General features: G+C 33.7%; 1 protein-coding gene across 1 annotated transcript; it reads right to left on the reverse strand.

The window, feature by feature from the left end:
• Positions 1 to 74: 74 nt before the first annotated feature.
• Positions 75 to 16,839, reverse strand: LOC138311221 (uncharacterized). Its single transcript, XM_069252714.1, has 2 exons — positions 16,733 to 16,839; positions 75 to 7,120 (listed from the first exon to the last, which is right to left on the reverse strand). Exon 2 carries the CDS (start codon positions 7,105 to 7,107, stop codon positions 6,274 to 6,276), a length of 834 nt encoding a protein of 277 aa, XP_069108815.1. The 5' UTR covers positions 7,108 to 7,120; positions 16,733 to 16,839; the 3' UTR covers positions 75 to 6,273.
• Between the last annotated feature and the right edge of the window lie 2,546 nt (positions 16,840 to 19,385).

Here is a 19,385-nt window from a genome sequence, read left to right on the forward strand (position 1 = left end):
GTATGAAAATTTGATAGTAAGTCCCCACAAAAATAGATGGTACACAGTATTGTAAAATTAGCATACAACCCCACAAAAATAGATGGTACACAGTATTGTAAAATTAGCATACAACCAAGAGAATGAATGATACCTTAAAAGATCTAGATAATAAATTGAGTAGTAAATTGTATTATACGACATAAACTCAACATAGTCAATCCAGACAACAATTTAAATGGTTTTACCTTGTATAAACAAATAAGAGGTCCAGATGACCTGTATACTTAAAATAGTATGACAGCATTATCTCCCCTTCTATTTTTTCTGATTTTGTGCAATGCATATAGGTCATGTTATTATCAGGTCAAAACATCCTTATATATTTAAATTTTTTCTCCTCATCAGAATTCTAAACTGTTGGAAAGTAAACATAAATATTGCTTAAAATAAATACTGCACTTAAAAGCATAACATATTAGTTACATATATGTAGGCAGTTAGTTCAATATTATAATGTTCACAAAGCAGATACCGAGTTTAATCAATGTGTCAAATTCAGTGTTATCCAATACTACAGCACTTTACAGTCATGGGAAAATGAGTATTTAGAACAAAATGGAGTAATTAAAAGAAAAAAAAATTTCCAGTTACAAAATGCTTCTGTTAGAACTTACTGCCCAAGGTACATGTATATCATTATATTATATCTAATAAATGTATGTAAATCTATGTGCAGGTATAAAACATCTACGCTCATCCCAGCTGTGATTGAAATGTAACAATCCTAATTTTAATGCTCCATCGCCGACAGAGCACTAACGATACTCATCATTTGAAATATAATTGGTGTTTAATCATGAATATATGTCTTATTAACACAAAATATTATATAATATCATTTATTTTGCTTCTGTGCATGCGCAATCAGAATGCATCCTATACAGGACATTGTGACAAAGAACTTTTTGGGGAAGCAATTAACCATTTATAATATTTTTATCTTGAAGTAAAATTAGAAGCTCAAACTTTTCAATGGCGGTAATGGTGTAAAGTAAGTAACTTTTGTAACTGAAGAAACCTAATTTTTCTGCTCCTGTTTTTGATAATGAAAAAATACCATTTGTCAGCAATGGAGCATCTTTGAATACATTGATACTAATTGCCTCTCATCAAAAATCAAAATTTTCTTCGAAGAAATGAAAGAACAATCTCCATTATCACTCAAGATTGAAGTGGTTATTTTGAATACAGATAAATTTGCAACAACAAAAAAATTGGTTTTATAAGTTGGTTTATAAAGCTTAATGTCTTAATATTAACAGAAAGAATCATTTAAGGACATGCCAGAATTTTAAGATAGTGGATGAAAATCCGGAGTGCCTGGAATTTTTTTTTAAAAAACCTCAAGGCAAACAACTGCCCAAGATGGAATTTGAACTTGTGACTCAGATGTGATGACTCTTTCTAGCTACTGTAATATATTATGTATTTTGACATTTTGACAATCTTTGATTGAGTACCCAGTATATCCGTTTTGGATAATTCATCACATTAAACTAAAATCAAAACATAATTTATTCCATGACCTTCTGAATCGTGTTAATTACTTACATAACCAGTTATTTAATCTAGTAAAATGTTTTAGAACTTTACCTAGAAATAAAAAAAAACTTTTAGCATTTTAAATTTCTGATATTTGCTTGGCTTTAAGTGTATACATGATTCAACCAATCTTTAATTTTTTTAAAATCAAATTTCAGAGATCGTTGCAATATGCTGTAATGTCATAAAAATATAATTCTTGTGAAAATAACTGACCCTTATAAACAAAGATCCCCTGAAAATTGAACTCTATATATACACAGTAACATCTACCCTGGTTGTGAAGTACAAAAAAACTCTGTTGTCTACTTAATTCTCTTAAACATATATAAAACACTATTATTCTCTTCATTAAATATATTACAAGCATTCAAAACAAATACTGTACACAATATACAATTTTAAAATCTGATTTTTATATCAAATTATACTTGACATTATATTTTTATACAGTTTTTACAAAAGCATAGAATGGATTTCAGTGTAAATGTGAGAAAAAAAATGAAATGGAAAATGATTAGCACTCTATACAGTAAATTAGTAAAGCAGTTTAATCACAAACTCAAGATCAGCAGGAAATATATACATATTAACTCATTCACCCCTGAAATTCCATAATGGACTGGTCTAGTGTTTGATTTAGAAGAGCCTAAATGTGTTTTCAGGGGTGAATGTGTTAAGGGGAGATAAATCAAGCTATAAAATCACCACTTATTCATATTTCTCATGACAATTGTGTACATCCTCAATTTTAAAAATTTTTAATCTCTAAATATTTTTTTTTTTTTGAAATCTCCAGGAAAAAATCATCAGAAAAAAAAACAACATATGGTCAAACCTGCCCTAGTACCCACCTGTACTGAATGCCTGCTTTAACCACTCTCTCAGTGTCTAAAATAGTAAATTTCAACACATTTTGACCTTTGCGAAAAAACACTTGGCCATATGTATAAAGTTATTTTTTCTTCTTGTGTGACATTATGACATTATCAGCAGAAACATATATACATAGAGATTGGCAACTCCGCCATTTTTACGATAGGCAGATGTACCTCTGTATGTGCTTAGGGTTTTTTAGATAAACTTTTAATAATAATAGTTGAATACAGCAGAATAACTTTGATATGTTATAAAAGTTCCATAATTTTCAGATGGTTTGAATACAATTTTGGATAGAAAAAAATATTTTTTAACTTGTTTATTAATAAAACAAAATGCACTTCTGATTTTGAAAGTCTGATTTTCGAAAAACCTGGTAAAATTGCTGATTTTCATGCTTTCAAAAATCATATTAAATAACATCAATCGGGAAATTTGGTCACATCAAACCATGATATAATGTTTAAACTTTGTATTCATGCAAAAATATCATGTTTAAAAGAATACACTTAAAAGTAGTTAGCCAAGGGAAATGCCTATAAACCGGAGGTCCCTCTGCCTGTCAACAAAGACAAAGAAGGAGTTTCCAATCTCTATGTATATATGTTTCTGATTATCAGGTTTGACTGTATATTAGAAACAAACAACTATCATTTATCATACAAGTATTAATTGGTTGGTTGATAAATTTAACTTCCATGATTAACGGCCAGGATCATTTAAGGACGGCTTTAAGTGTATGGGGAGTGTTGTGTGTGAAGTGCGTGCATGTTTCGGGAGACTGCGGTATGTTTGTGTTGTGACTCTGTGTAATAGTAACACTTGTATAGAGTTCTGTATAGCAGGTGGAGTACGATGTGTACTATGTCATAAAAACATTTTTATTCCCTCCAATGTATACAACTAGCTAAGTATCCATCTTTTAACAACCTGAGAAAATTACCTTCTTACTAAGATAACAAATTACAATAATAATCATAAATTGTCAGTAAAATAATTTTTTTACAACCATTTTTTTCAGTATCTCTTGTGTATTACAAACCTATTTCAATGTAAAATTTTACAACTGATCATTAGAAACCTGTCAACAACAAGTTTACACATTATTGGTAAAAATAAACAAAACAATAACAAGTACACAAGTATATTTATACTGTATATACCATCAACCAACAAAGTCATTACTTAAATAAACAAAATGTTAAACTGTTTTGGAGAAAAAAGAAAGAAAAGAAAAAAAGACCCAAACAAACAGAAAATCCAGTACACATAAAAATCACTCCAAAATCCACAGATTTATATTTGTCCTTCTCTTTTCCTTTGAAACATGTTTGACAAACAAATCACAAGAAATGAGAGATGATTAATTAACACTTTCCAATATGAGCAGCAAATGACTTGATTCAATACAGAGATCCCCAAAAAAACGTCGGTAAAGTACAATTTACCGTCCATTAGTCCTACTCACATGGTTTAGGGATCTCGAAACCCCCATATTGACTGGTGTTGATGTAAGTGCTCTTGGTATAGCAATTTGATTGAAATGATTATAAAATAATATCAAATCCAAATGTCATGCAGTATACAAGTACACATAATAATTACATAATATATTCGCATATATTACAGAGTTATCTGCCCTTGCTGGTAGACACCATTTTATATATGACTGTAATATAATACTTTTGTACCATCAATAACTACCACAAGGGAGATTACTCCATAAAATGCAAAGACATGCAGTATTATTTATTTGCATATTACTGAGTTATCTACCCTTGCAGGTAGGTATTTGTGTTTGCAAGCGTAACGTAATATTTTTCGGAGTAAAGGATAAGAATTGTTCCGATGTACTCGCAAGGGAGATAACTCTGAAATATGCAAAGACAAAATTGGCAGATGTACTTGTCTACAATGCACAGATCTAGATCTATTATAGATGCTACAAAAACAATCACTACAAGTGTTCAATAAAATACTATAGCACAACAGGAAATACAACTGGAACCTGAAACTGAATTTTACAAATATAACATATTGATAAATTGTCATTGTGCCCGATCCTGAAAATATGTTTCACAGTCAGCATATCAAACGGATTATTGAGACACAAACTCTACTGGTGCTTGATAAGTTTCACAATAAAAACATACAGAAATACAAAATATTGAAACAAGTCAAAAGCTGCTTAATTACAAGCTGGATCAGCTTTTATAAAACTAAATTTCATTTATTAGATAATGTATATATACGTTGAGAGTTTTCTTGTCTTTGAAATATTTCATACGAATAGACACTGGCTCTGAGTTTTAAACAATTGTCAAGTGTTTAATTTCAAACTTTTAAATATGCCTTATAAATTATCTCCTCTTTTTTATAAAAATTTGAGGGCAAAGACGGCCCAAAAACCATACAGTCCTTTATAAACTCGTTAAATAATTTGATATGCCACTCACTTAAAAGCTTAAGGCATAACAAATTATTGAACATACATGTATTTCCAAAAATACTAGTTATGTGATAAACAGGATCAATATCTTACACTAGTGACTGTGTTATATGAAATTTATTAAACTCGTTAAATAATTTGGTATGCCACTCACATAAAAGCTCAAAGCATAACAAATTACTGAACATATTCATAAATCCTCTATTTCTATTTCATATATACATATATACAATATACACTGTATAACAACATGCATGACTTAAAATATCGCTTTCGATAGGAACTAATGTCAACTATAAGATGTGTAATGAAACATATAAAAAACAGGCTGAATATACCCAACGTTGATTACACATGGAAATGGCAATTATGTGAATTAACGTGGTTATTGTATACATATAATATGTGAAAATGTATCACAAAGATGTCGCCAGCTAACAGGTATGTACAAGAAATTATATATATTTACTGGTAGGATGGTATGAAGAAAATATTTCTGTTTTTTATTTTTTTCTTCAGAAAATTTTGATAAGAAATATTTAAAATAATTTATATAATTACATATCTAGAAATGGAATCTTAAATATGGGTTCCCACATATTTTGTGTCTGATTTTCATTTTTTACTATCTTTAAATTATATATATATATGTATTACATGTATATTTCTCCTCCTTTGTAGAAGTTATGTGCATTTTATATCTTGTAACTCGAAACATAAGATATCAAAATATTTCATTTCCAGTTTTAATTTTTTCTTCATTCCATGAAAATTATATGAAATACAAGCTAATTAAAATAAATTAATCATTAGTACCTTATGTACTACCTTATTCTGCATTTGCGTATTACAGAATTAGAGATTTGTTCTTGTGGGTAGCTTGGCATTTTTTGTCACATCATGATAATGTGTTTGTGAGCACAATGTCATATTTCTCAGACTAAAACAAAGTAAGTTTTAGATCACTAAATAATGATGTCAAAATGGCTACCTATCCACAAGGGAGGTAACTATGTAATATACAAACACGAAATACTGCTGATTACTTTACAAAGTTAGAATCAACACATTGCTTGTAACTTATTAACCCAAGAAAAAAATTCAAAAAAAAGTTTGTGAAGAAAAGAATTGAGTACAAATATGCATGAACCTATATCTTTGTAGCATATTTTGATCTTTTGTGCTTTCATGAAACAATATTTATTAAGTAGGTCATTTGTCTACTAAACAAAATAATTCAATTTTCTAACAAATTAACGATGCTACTCTCTCTAACAAACAAATCACCTGACAATAAACATTGACTCACAAGAGCAGATAACTCTATTTTACTAAGACGGAATATCACTTGGTTGCAGAGATCAGCTTTGGAGATCCAGGCGAGACCAGCCCTCCTTTATAAATTTATGATTAAATATATTCTGGTGTGTGTCTTTAAGTAACTCTTCGTACTGGCAGTACCTCCTCACCGAGTCGTAAATACTTTTCTTCGGATGTGGCTGAAATTCAATGTTTTTAAAGTGTTTGACGAGCGTGGAGGAAAGAATGACGTCCAACACGTCATATTCACATCCTCCACAGTCCATATTCAGCAAATCCACATCGAAAAATCCAACACCCATTTCAACAAAGAAATCCCTGGCGTTAACCACTTTAACGATGACGTTTCTGTCGCCGTCCGTAGACATATCTGGATGATTGTCCATGTTCGCTCTGTATACATCATTTTTCGAAGCAAGTCCAAAATTGAAAATCACAACGTTTGGGATACCTGTAAATTTTTTCACCAGTTGTTGATAAAAGTATGGCACTGGTTCCAGAATGACAGTGAGACGAGGTTTGTACCGACGAATCAGATCCTCTGCCGATTTCCCACCCAGGTCAATGATCAGACTGTTGGAGTTTAGATAGGAATGCGCGTTGAGATATTGTGCGGAGTCCATCACTTCATTTGGAGCAGATCCCTTAGAGTTGCGATAAGATGTGATGCACTCAGCGACGCGATCGCTCTGTGTCAACGTTAGGGAACGATTGAGCCTCTGAATCAGCGTGATGTTTGACAGTAAGGGGGATACCTTAGCTGGCGTGAAAGGTTTCGACGTAGTTTTCAGTCTCTCCGTGTAGTCTTTGTAGTTGAAGACGATCATTATAAAGACAAGAAAGACGAAGAATGCGTAGGCGTCGCGGTACTGCATGCTGGGGGTCTCTCTGGAACAGTCAAAACAAACAAGGAATCAGATAGGAAGAATACATATATGTATAGATATAAAACTGATACACAGGGATTACAGTATCTACATTTGGAAACCTTGGTCTAAAAGAAAGGTTTACCGTATGATTTATAGGATCTTACTCTGAATGCTAAGATATAGAGAGAAAATCTGTTTCTATTTCGAGGGTAGGATCTCTACCTTCTGAGGGGATTCACGACTGTCTAATTATATATAACCCAAGGACCAAGTTTGGGCTAGGAACCAGGCTTATTTCAAAGTCTCCAAAAGATTAGGATAAACAGAGAATATCTTTGATTGAGACATAAATCTGAGATATGTGACTAGATATGAGGGATGTGGGTGTAACTACCCGGTACATATGCCCCCTTCCCCTGTAGCCTATGGCATGACAAAGACATAAAATATCTCAGTTTGTAGGTCAAGTATTAAATAATTCATACCATTTTGTACTTGTAATTTCAGTGACAAACATAAATGTATATTATATATATTCATAGCTTGTGTTTCTGTTGCATAAATATATTCTTAAATATTTATAGCATGGTACCGGTCCTTGCATGGATGAGGTTTAATTATCTTATAGCTATACGTTACAGTTCAAGACCTGAATAATTGTATTGGAGATGTGTGAACTCATATGATACACACAGTAATTATTTATAAGATACCTGAAACATGGTTATTGTTTTTGTCATTCAAGAAAAACTTTGTTTATATTTTTGCTACAATGCTCGTACAATAGAATGCACTTGCACAATGATAGTCCGAAAAACTCACAATCCAGACAACTGCAATGTCAGGAAACCAATTTGATTATTGAGTATAAAGTATTAAAAATGGAATTCTGCTGTCCAAAAAACTCACAGTCTGGATAGTTTTGGTTGGAGACTCAAGTGTTTGGATTGTTGTGGTTTCACTGTAGATATTTATATAGGTATATGGTGAATAACGGTAAATAATTATATATTTACATTTACTTGTCACTTCTACTATGTAAACTAACCAAGGCAAAGTGAAGTATATGACGGTATAACTGACACCCAAAATATGACCATTATGACATCTATGGTCTAGCGCGCATTATGAAGATTGTCTGCAAAGCTCTGGCATCTATGTAGACCATAGATGCCATAGGAAGATAGTTTAATGCTTAAATAATCATTAAATCTATGTTTTCAAAGTAATTGTTTTAAAATATTCCATCCAAATGCCCCCCTCCCCACCAAAAATAAGAATTTCTTTCTTTCAACTATTCTCTGTAGCTTTCATACTTATATACTGTATATTAATTTTAAAGGGACAATTCACTCTAGCTAATTCTTTTACATAACCATGAAGCAAAATATGGCATAAATGTATTGTTCTATATTTCTTATGAAACATATAACATAAACTATTGACAAATTCCACATCATTGTTTAGTATTTTAATTGATACCATTGTAATAACAAATCGTTGTTTAATGCACTTAAGCAGGTACAATATGTACGCTGTACCCATACCAGAGCCAAAGTCAAGCACGTCAAACAAATGAACTACATAACCACTGAGGAGGTGATAAAATAATTTTATAGGCATGACAATTCACCTAGTAAGGTAAACACATTACTGTCAGAGCGATTTCATTCGAGCAAGGGACGGGGTTCGGCATACAAGATGTTCGACCACAATGTGTAATGACGGACAGCGAGCTAGATTGAACTTTTCATACGCATTTCACCACCATGGGCTTTTCTGGCATATCACAGTAAAACCGGCTGATCTAATTTCCATTACAACTGGGTTTTTTTTTCGATATATGTACTAATTTTAATGTTGTCTTTGACTGAATTTTCCCTTTAACACAATATATATGTATGTATGTATACAGTATTATAAGTCATTAAGAACACTGAGATAGACACGTGTACATTTAATTACATGCTGTACAATATAAAAACCAAGATCACTAATGAAATTTATGAGAGAAATAATTTTACATATAAAAAGTGGCCACACAGAACAGAAATAAAGATTGGTACCTGGTCCCATGTGACACCTCAAGCCTCACTCCTTTCTGGTAGGTCCGTAACTGACATTTGAACCATTGATAAACAAACAGACTTCGGAAAAACCTTCCAATTAAACCCATGAGAGCAAGATAGTAGATAGAATAGACTTGGTAGTACAGTAGTAAATGGTCTATGTATCTTCTCTATGGGCTAGACAATTAGTATAGTATATTAGATTGAATTATTGAACTCTCCAGTCTTACTTCATCTTCAAGTTATTGTTAGCTTATCAATGTAAAAAAACCATTTGTAAATTTAATTTTCAAATTTTTCCTCCAAAAGAAATTAATATCATTTTTCAAATTCCCTTCCAATGATAATAGAACAATAATCTATAAAATTTGTGTATACATAAAGAAAATTTAAAGTATAAATTCTGTAGTGATTGTAAATCTGATACTTGTCAAGTTGACAAGGCTATGACCTTCAGAAGGTGACTTGTCAATGACGCCCTTTGACCTTTGTGAGTATACACACTGTCTGTAGTGAAGTTGCTTCACCCCTATCTATTTACATCAGCAGCCACAATCAGATTTATCTTACATGAATTCACTACCGTATTTGACCTCAAGTTAACACTCGATCCTGAACTATATAATACATTGTCTGTCATGTCTCCACTTTCTTTATAGAGCTTTGGTTTATTAATCTTCTGTATATCAGGTTACCATTGTCTGTGTCTCTATAGCTTTTATTCGCAGGAGATTAAATTTCACTGTATTTGAGGTAAAGCAAAATTTCTGTGAACTTAAAAACATGTATCCCTGAATATAATGGCAATATTAACGAAATGATAACCTGTATAATATATTAGGCAAAAAAAAAAATGTTTGTTTAGGGTTACCCGACAGACCCTAAATTTTTACCCCCGACCCTAATTTTTTTCCCACGTTTCTTCGAAAAAAATTTTTAAAGTCTAAAAGTCGGGATTTTGATCTCAGACTCCGGTTCCGGCCATCATTTTAGAGTGAAAGACATTAAAAAGAAAAATAAAAAATCCTCCCAACCGACCGACAGACCCTATTTTTTTTTTGCAAATGTAACCCTAAACAAAGATATTTTTAATTTTCGCCTTACTATTAAAATTGACAATGCACAAAAAATTCTACCAAACAATAAAAGTATAAATAAAAAATCAGGAAATTTTCTCCACATGAAACACAACAACTACCAAGTATAATTGATTTGCTTAAGGTATTATGAAAAGGATATGATCATCTTTCTGTGTAACCCGGGCGATATATAGTATACAGAATATTTCTGACACTGAGTAAACGAGGATGGGTGATCAGATAACTTAGCGTTGGTCGTATTACAACTAGTCTATAGACTGAAGGACATTAACACTGTATCATCGACAAAATTAGGGTTTATGCGGGTCAAGGCCATCCCCATATCCTTTTCATGAACAGAAAACGAAAAGGACCCTATTTTTTTCTGAAATTCCATTTTCCAATTAAACAGAGCTAGAGCTCGAGACTCCATTTTATCTGAGAATGACCCAATTTCAGGACACAAAGAAACATGATCATGACTTATCGTAACAGGCAAAATCTCCATAAAGAAATGTGAGGCTGTAGGACATGATTAATAAGGACAGCAAGTATTTATAGGTAACAGGGATTTGTGTAAATTGAATCATTTGCTTTAAAATAATTTTTTTGCCAAAAAAGTTTCTATGAGGGTAGTCACTAAATGTTAATTATTGCACCTAACATTCCGCTCGCCGAGACACACCAAAGTCTATAAAAGTGGTAGTTTCTGCTCCTGCTTAGCGCTCAGCAAACGGGGAGTGGGACGACTGGTTCGCCCGTTGTCAGTATAATGTGACCGGGTGGGGTGTGTTGCTTGGTGTCTTCGGCGGCATGCTTCAGTGATATAGCACTATAAAAAGGGCAATAGTTCCACTATACAAGAAGACATAACATGAATTTACCGCAGTCTCCCAAAACACGCACCTCGCACAACATACACGCAACACACCGCATACATGGGAGGCCGTCCTTACATGACCATAGCTGTTAATAGGACGTTAATTAATCAAACAAACAAACAAACCGCTCCCTAACGTTACTTATAATTGTGGTTGCATGCTTAGAAACAGCACATTGATCCAGAATTAAATGAAATATGAGTAGATAGTAATCAAAAGCTAAGAGACATTTACAATGTACATATGTTGTATATTTTGTATATAATATATAGCTAGTAAGCATATTGTTCAAGTTGATTTTCTATCAGAGTTACTTCCCTTAGATCATTAGTGTTAAGGATGATGAACCAGTGTATGAAGTATTCTTTGAGATCTTTAAAATACTAACATGTTCAGAGGTTTTATTTTATAGAACCATAAAAATGTTTTATCCTAGCTAAGAAAAAAATCATATTTTGTAAAAAGATAAGAATAATAAAATATGTATTTCTAGTTTGTTTGTTACATATATAATCAAAACAAATACCTTCTCAAAACATACAATGTTTCATCAAAATGACATTATAATTTGAATATCTGTAATTTTAAAAATTTAATTACCGATTTTACAGGTATGACTTGAATATTGATTACTACAGACAATATGGTATCAATTATATCAGGCACATTGATAACAGACCTTGCTCAACTGTCAAAGTTTAGTTAGCATGATATAATAACACGTAATAATATGAAATAAGCATGATAAGTATATATATACGTATAAGTTACAGTATAAATGGAGCATACTTCCTGATCCTAAATGGTATAAGTTACTGTTATGAAAATGAAAATTTGTTTATATATATATTTTTTTTAATATAGATATTTCTCAGTGAGTTGTAAGTTATATGCAATCTGTGGCTGATGATGAATTCATCACAGGTAAATCACAGGTAAATCATGGGGGCGGTTACAGTGTATGACAAGATAGGTCAAAGATCATTAGTTCAAGGTTTTACCTGGTCTAGTAATAATGAAAAGAGGCCTAACAGGCCTGTGTCAATGGTTTGACAAGAGGCCTAATGGGCCTGTGTCTATGGTTTGACAAGAGGCCTAATGGGCCTGCATCTATATATGCCAAATGGTTTCTCTGTGTCTCACTATGTCCAAATAATGACAAGAGGCCTAATGGGCCTGTGTCTATTTATGACAAATGGTTTGTCTGTGTTTCACTATCTCCAAATAATGACAAGAGGCCTAATGGGCCTGTGTTTATGGTTTTTCTGGTCACTGTCAATAATGACAAGAGGCCTAATGGGCCTGTGTCTATGGTTTTTCTGATCACTGTCAATAATGACAAGAGGCCTAATGGGCCTGTGTCTATGGTTTTTCTGGTCACGGTCAATTATGACAAGAGGCCTAATGGCCCTGTGTCTATGGTTTTCCTGATCACTGTCAATAATGACAAGAGGTCTAATGGGCCTGTGTCAATGTTTATAACTACATTTAATGCCAATATTACCAATAGGTATTGTACTCTATCAGTAAATATAGCCTTATTAACTGTCATTTACTTCTGACAAGTTCTAAACTTTCATTCCTGCATGTCACAGCTCAAATATCAGGTCACAAGGCCTTTTAGTTATCGACAGAAGTCATTTAGCTTAATATCAATTGTCCCTGTGTCCTTTAATGATGGTCAGGATCTTTCATGTAAACAAACTTGGTAGAACTTCATCAATGCATGCCCCAGCCCAAATATCAGTTAGGTCTCTAGGCTCCTTTATAGCTATTGACAAACATATTGGTCAAATATTTTTTTTCTAGATAGACCTCACTCTGTGACCTTGAACAAATAGAGTAGCCCTCATTTATTCAAGCATATTTTAAACTGCCAATGACTGAATATCAGATTTCAAAACCTCTTACAGTCATTAACAAAAACAAATGGTCAAAATTTGTCGGTCTTCTTGTAAATCGCTAGTTGTGACCTTAAATGGAGGTCAGGGTAATTCATTTGAACAATCTTACATCTTCTTCAAACCATGCAATAGCCCTATTTCTGATTAAGTATCTAATCTCTTTGTTATTGAAAATAGGTCTTTTAATAGTTTTAGCCTTTCTGAACCCTGTGACCTTGACTCTTAAAGTAATTCATTCAAAAGAAAACTTGAAAGTCCTTATTGCAACAATGCTGCAGGTGCAATACATATTATGTCCCCGAGCTTCTTGGTTTTTTCAGAAGTCAATGTCTTTAAAGACCCACTACCTTTCCGGAGCAAAATTTAAAGGTTTCTTAAAAACATAAATAACAAAAGAAAATATATATCGATGGCTTAAGATGAGGTTACAACACCAAACATATGCAAGATTTCCTGTCTAATGTACGATAACAGAGGAGATTCATTTCGCTGTTTTGCCGTCTGGCGCAGTGATAGTCAACTACCGCGCGGCATTTAGGACGACGGCGGGAAACATAAAACGACCTACGTTATGAAAATTAACATTTTATTTATTCTAATTAAACAGTTCTGAAGGTGATGATAAGTGTGCTAGTAAACGTATAGTTAATAACTTCTGCGACTCTACAAAATTATCTATCTCGTTTTACATTCCTATTTTAAAAATTAAAAGCCGTTTCGGAAAGGTAGTGGCCCTTTAAGGGAAAAGTTGATGGCTAATTATATGACCATGGACACAGAACCATATGCTATATAATTAGCTCTTTTGCCCTTTGGGGAGGTGAGACAAAAAGGATCTTGATCAGAATGATGCATACAAATTGCAACTGATCATGAAAAGAATAGAAACTTTACAAAGAAAATTCCAAACAAGTATAAAATCAATTGTTCAAATATATATATTCTTTAAGGAATTCTACTAGTTGAGGTACTGTTGCCTAAACTGATCTGATGTGCATGCATTGAGCTATTCAGATAACTTTATCATAATGACGATAAAAGTGGCATTTCAAAGAGGCTTTAACTAAAACAGCTAGTTCCTTGTAAATTTGGATTACAAATTAAAGTAAACTCTATCTGTACCATAGCCTACTGACTTTGTATGCCTTCTCTTTTCCCAGGATTTTCCCCAAAGTATGACATGTAATCCCTCATTCCGTTGTTGACTACATTTTAACAGTAAACAATAGTGAAACTTTTGAGGGCTCTATGCACGTATGTACATAGTATCAATAGCCAATCATGATCAGGTAGGATGCAATGGTTCAAATAGGAACATGAGTTTGACAGATAATGGTAGACAGTGGCGGTTAGTAAAGTATATATAGCCTTGGGTTTCATACTCATGAGTTTCTTTGGCCCAAACACCAGATTTATCAGAATATGCAAGTTTTGAGATCCCCAAAATAATGTGGGTAAAGTATGATTTGCCATTGATTAGTCCCACCTTCTAGTGATTATGACATCACAAAACTCAGGTCAAATGATGACATCATAATCATCAGATGATGGGACTAATCAACATTAAAATATAATTTCAATTTCAATACCCACATCATTTTGGGATTTTCTGTATTGGACTGGGTCAGCCATCGGTAACCAGTAGAGCAAAGTTTGGTGTTTGGAGGTCTAAGGTTTGAACCCTGGTGTTTCATGCTTTAGTTCACGCATGAAATTCACTTGTTAGTCAAGATTCTTACAAGTAGAAATCATCGCTGGATAACAGTGTTTAAACTGAACAACATGCATGGCTGACTTTATTCAAGTGATGTGTAAACAACGTATGTGCATTTATACAATTTCCGGTTTACAATTTAGAAACTAATACCGGGATATTATCCGATAACACACTATTGGACATGTTACACCTGGTATGGACGCTGTATACTAGGTGTGTCTTTCGAGCTCTCTTGCTACAAATTTGACAACAACTTGCCATTCTCTAACTAGTTTTAAGCATTGAGAACATGTGTAGCAGGATATGTAAACTTGCAAATTAATTAATTTGGTGACAAAACTAGGAGAAGGAAATGTAGTGAAATTGGATAAGGTGGATCATCTCTGACCATACAGGTAGCTCAATCAGTAGAGCATCTGCTAGTATTTGGTGGTCGCGAGTTCGAACCCTGGTATTGGTAAACTTGCCAACCCGTGTTTTAAGCATTAGGCGTATGTTTAGCAGGGGGATATGCAAAGTTATGAATTGATAAATTAATGTGTCGTCGGTGGCAAAGACTTAGAGGAAGCAAGGAAGAATGTAGTGGAATGGGGCTAAATTCTTTTTACACGCGATACCTGATAAAGTTTGTGCAGGACTGGTATCTCCAATGGTGATCTTCCCGCTGAAATGACATTAGCGCAGAATATCATTTTTTAACATCAATCCATCCATGGATCAATAGAAACAATAGTCCCTCTCAAACATTCTCAGGTATCACATGGTTTGTGAATTAGTCGACGTCACATTGGAATGGGTTGATCGATAATGTAAATGAGCGGGTTGGTGTGACTTGTACATAGTGTTAAATACGGTCTCTGTCACTCAGCTGACGGAGCATGCTTCTTTGGCTCAGTAGGAAGAGCCGTAGATTTCCACATCTGAGACCCGGGTTCGATTCCTGGTCGGGGCACTCGACAGGAATGTGTATTTTCCCTGTTCTTCTACATTGGCGCCCAACTAAATAACCCATGAAAGGTGGTTAAAGAGTCTCAGGTTGAGATTTAGGAAATCTCAAGAAAAACAGGGGGAGTAATGTAAAAGGAGCGGGTCGGTGTGACTTGTACATAGTGTTAAATACAGTCTCTGTCACTCAGCTGACGGAGCATGCTTCTTTGGCTCAGTCGGTAGAGCCGTAGATTTCCACGCCGGAGACCCGGGTTTGATTCCTGGTCGGGGCACTCGACAGGAATGTGTATTTTCCCTGTTCTTCTACATTGGCACCCAACTAAATAACCCATGGTAGCAGTGGTTAAAGAGTCAAGGGTTGAGATTTAAGAAATCTCAAGAAAAACAGGGGGAGTAGTGTAAAAGGAGCGGGTCGGTGTGACTTGTACATAGTGTTAAATACGGTCTCTGTCACTCAGCTGACGGAGCATGCTTCTTTGGCTCAGTCGGTAGAGCCGTAGATTTCCACGCCGGAGACCCGGGTTCGATTCCTGGTCGGGGCACTCGACAGGAATGTGTATTTTCCCTGTTCTTCTACAATATCAGTGGTTCATGCAGACTTGCAAGTACATATGGCTCAATCAGTACAGAATGCATATATGGCATGTGTTCTAGTTGGTGCCCAATCATTTTGTTATTTAGGGCTCAGTATACAATCAAATTGATTGAAATGCAAGAAACATGATCATCAGTAGTCCAATATCAGAGAAACTTGACCCAGGTTTTGACACCTAAATCAATTCAGTACTGAGAAGACATACGCTTCGGAATCTGTAATTTTTCAGCAATTTTCCTAGCTAAGATATATCGTAAACAAATCTTTGTATTGTAATGTTCTAGTGTGACAACTTGGTCAGTTGGTTTTTGACAATGTTGTTCGAGTCTGACGACGAAGATGTGAGCAGTTTGCATTTCTTACAATTGCAAACTGGATCGATCTCGCGATACTGTCTCTGATTCTATTTGGATATATGTGATCTTATATAATACTTACAACTAACTGATAAAATCCAATGTCGTACGATATCCTTTTCTGTAAATAAATGATCAAGATTCGACTCGTAACATGGAGTCTCAGTCATTCAGACACTTGTTTTCAGTGCATCCTATGCGACGCGTCTTCGTCTTCCAGACGCTTGAAGGTTGAGCCGGATTCTTTCATTTACGTGGTTGAAACGGTCAAATCGCATGTTGGCCATCACGGCTATGTCCAGTACGATTTCGCCCTTTGCGCTTTATGTCCTTGGACTGCATTATACATGTTATCTATATAATGATTCACTTACATTTTACAAAATTTTTACTTCAAGTTTGTCAGTATGGTAAATAGTCTTTTTTTTTAAAATTTATTTTGACAAACATTTAGATTTAGATAACTTATATAAATTATTAATCCGTGGTTATTTGGACCATACAGTATTTCTATATAAATATATCTTGCAGGGAAAGTATGAAAGTATAACATTGCTATCTAAATCTCTGATCTTGTCAAATCTTTGCCAAACCCCCAAATTTCGGCAAAACATGTATACGTTTCTTGTACATCCATGGAATATCTATCAATTTAGATTAAATAACACGGGCATTTTTATCTCTGATCATAGAAAAATGTGTTCAAAAATTTGATATGCCATAACGAAAATTGAATATTTAACGATCTACATGATAAGATAACTTTATTGTCCCATATATAACTATTGTAAGAGATTTAGAATTAGATTGGATATACGCTTAGTATCTAAACCTCGGCTACTACATTAATTGGATTGATTAGAAAAGATGCCTCACTGGTAAGCCTAAAATTGGTATTTTAAGAAAAAAATTGGTAATATAACTGGTAAAATTGGTAATATGAGAAAAATTTGGTTAATATTACGGCTTTCCGGTTATTTTACGAATAGTTAAATTATTTTACGAATTGTAAAGTTAAATTACCAATTTTCCAGTTAAATTACCAATTCTTCTTCACCGGGAGTGTGAAGACTCCCGCTGTGAGACCATGCCTCGCTGGCACAGCAAATTTACATGTGTCCGGCCGGCTAACTTGTCGGTCAACGTCCCAATATACTTACTATGGGCATTTCTGGGCTACTATTTAGAAGCAATTTCTTGTATTTTATTACGTTTGTCATGTGTGTTACTGTTACAACAGTTCTAATAACATAACCTGCAGTTCTCGTTTCAGATATCATAGAACCAGAAGATCGAAGAAACTACCGTGATGCATAACTGTTGAAGAGATGAACAGGATTAATTTTGAAACTATCAAATTATTCAACATACACTGTATGTCTCTTGTTTATTTTTTACGAACTGCTGGTTGATCGTATAAATACTTGCTAAAGTTTTTAGTTCTATTTCAGAGAAACGAAACATCGTGATGCATGACTGTTGAAGAGATGAACAGGATTGATTTTGAAATAAATCAAATTATTATCTCCCGCAGAAGTGTTGTATTTAGAGGAAATGAAAATAAAATCGCATGGTTTTGTTTTCTTTAAATTAGTCTCCGTAACATAAAACTGATTGTCCAAAAAATCGGCGGTCCGCCGTATCTGCTACAACATCAGATATGGCTGCACACCATAGTAATTTATTATTTTGTCCATAACCGTGTCCCTGAAAATGAATGTGGTAGTACATTCAGTGACGAAATGCCGAATGACGTCATAGGAAGGTTTTCCGCACTTCACACATATTGTACTGTGTTCTATAGGAGGTATAATATTTTTTTCTTATTTGTGTTCTATAATTTCAATAGCTTGTATGGTTCACATATGTCATGTGTACATTTTTAAAACGATTAAAAAATCATAGTCATTGTTCATTCTTTCTTTAAGTTGTCCGTTTTCACGGATGTGTATCGAACTCTTACTATATATTTCCACTCGCGTCGATTTGGGAAGTTCCCATCAATTACGTATTAAGATATATATTTTATTAGATTACACTTGCGAAGAATGTTGACTATATCAGGAACGAATCCGCCTTGTATCTTTGATGTTCCGTCATAACTCAGGAATTTTAAAAGTCTACTTTATGTTCTAGTTTTATTTCACTAAGATCTGTCTTATTTTAGACCGAAAATGATATCCTTGATCATATATATTCAACCAGAAAGTGTTCATTTTGGTACACGATAGCGCAGCTTCAAAAACAACAGACTTCCGGCAAACATGGATCGAGGTATAACCAGTACGGCATTCAAAAGAAAAAATGTTTAGAACTTCGCTTTATAATTCAAGCTACATATCAGGGCCACGTTCCACTTGTCAACAGTCCTTAACCTTAAATTCTCTACTGGAAAAATCACAGAAGCTAAAATTTCCTTCTCCAAGAGAGTCTTTAAAGTAAGGCGGCGTATTAGGGCCAGTATGTAATTTTATTTATCTTTTACGTACAAGTTAGTATCTTGTACGTACAAGTTAGTATCTTGTGAGTACAATTTATTATCTTGTACGTACAAGTTAGTATCGTGTACGTACAAGTTAGTATCTTGTACGTACAAGTTAGTATCTTGTACGTACAAGTTATTATCTTGTAAGTACATTGTTACTGTACGTTCATTGTACCATGTACATCGATCAGACCTTATTCTTGTTATCGGTACCTCTGTATACAAGTACATTATAATTATACAGAAATAC

This window comes from Argopecten irradians, chromosome 16 (assembly GCF_041381155.1).
Source record: "Argopecten irradians isolate NY chromosome 16, Ai_NY, whole genome shotgun sequence".
In the NCBI taxonomy this organism is placed as follows: Eukaryota; Metazoa; Mollusca; class Bivalvia; order Pectinida; family Pectinidae; genus Argopecten; species Argopecten irradians.

Bases quoted from the DNA above. Each gene is read 5' to 3' on its own strand.
- LOC138311221 (XM_069252714.1), bottom strand. From the start codon at position 7,107: ATGCAGTACCGCGACGCCTACGCATTCTTCGTCTTTCTTGTCTTTATA.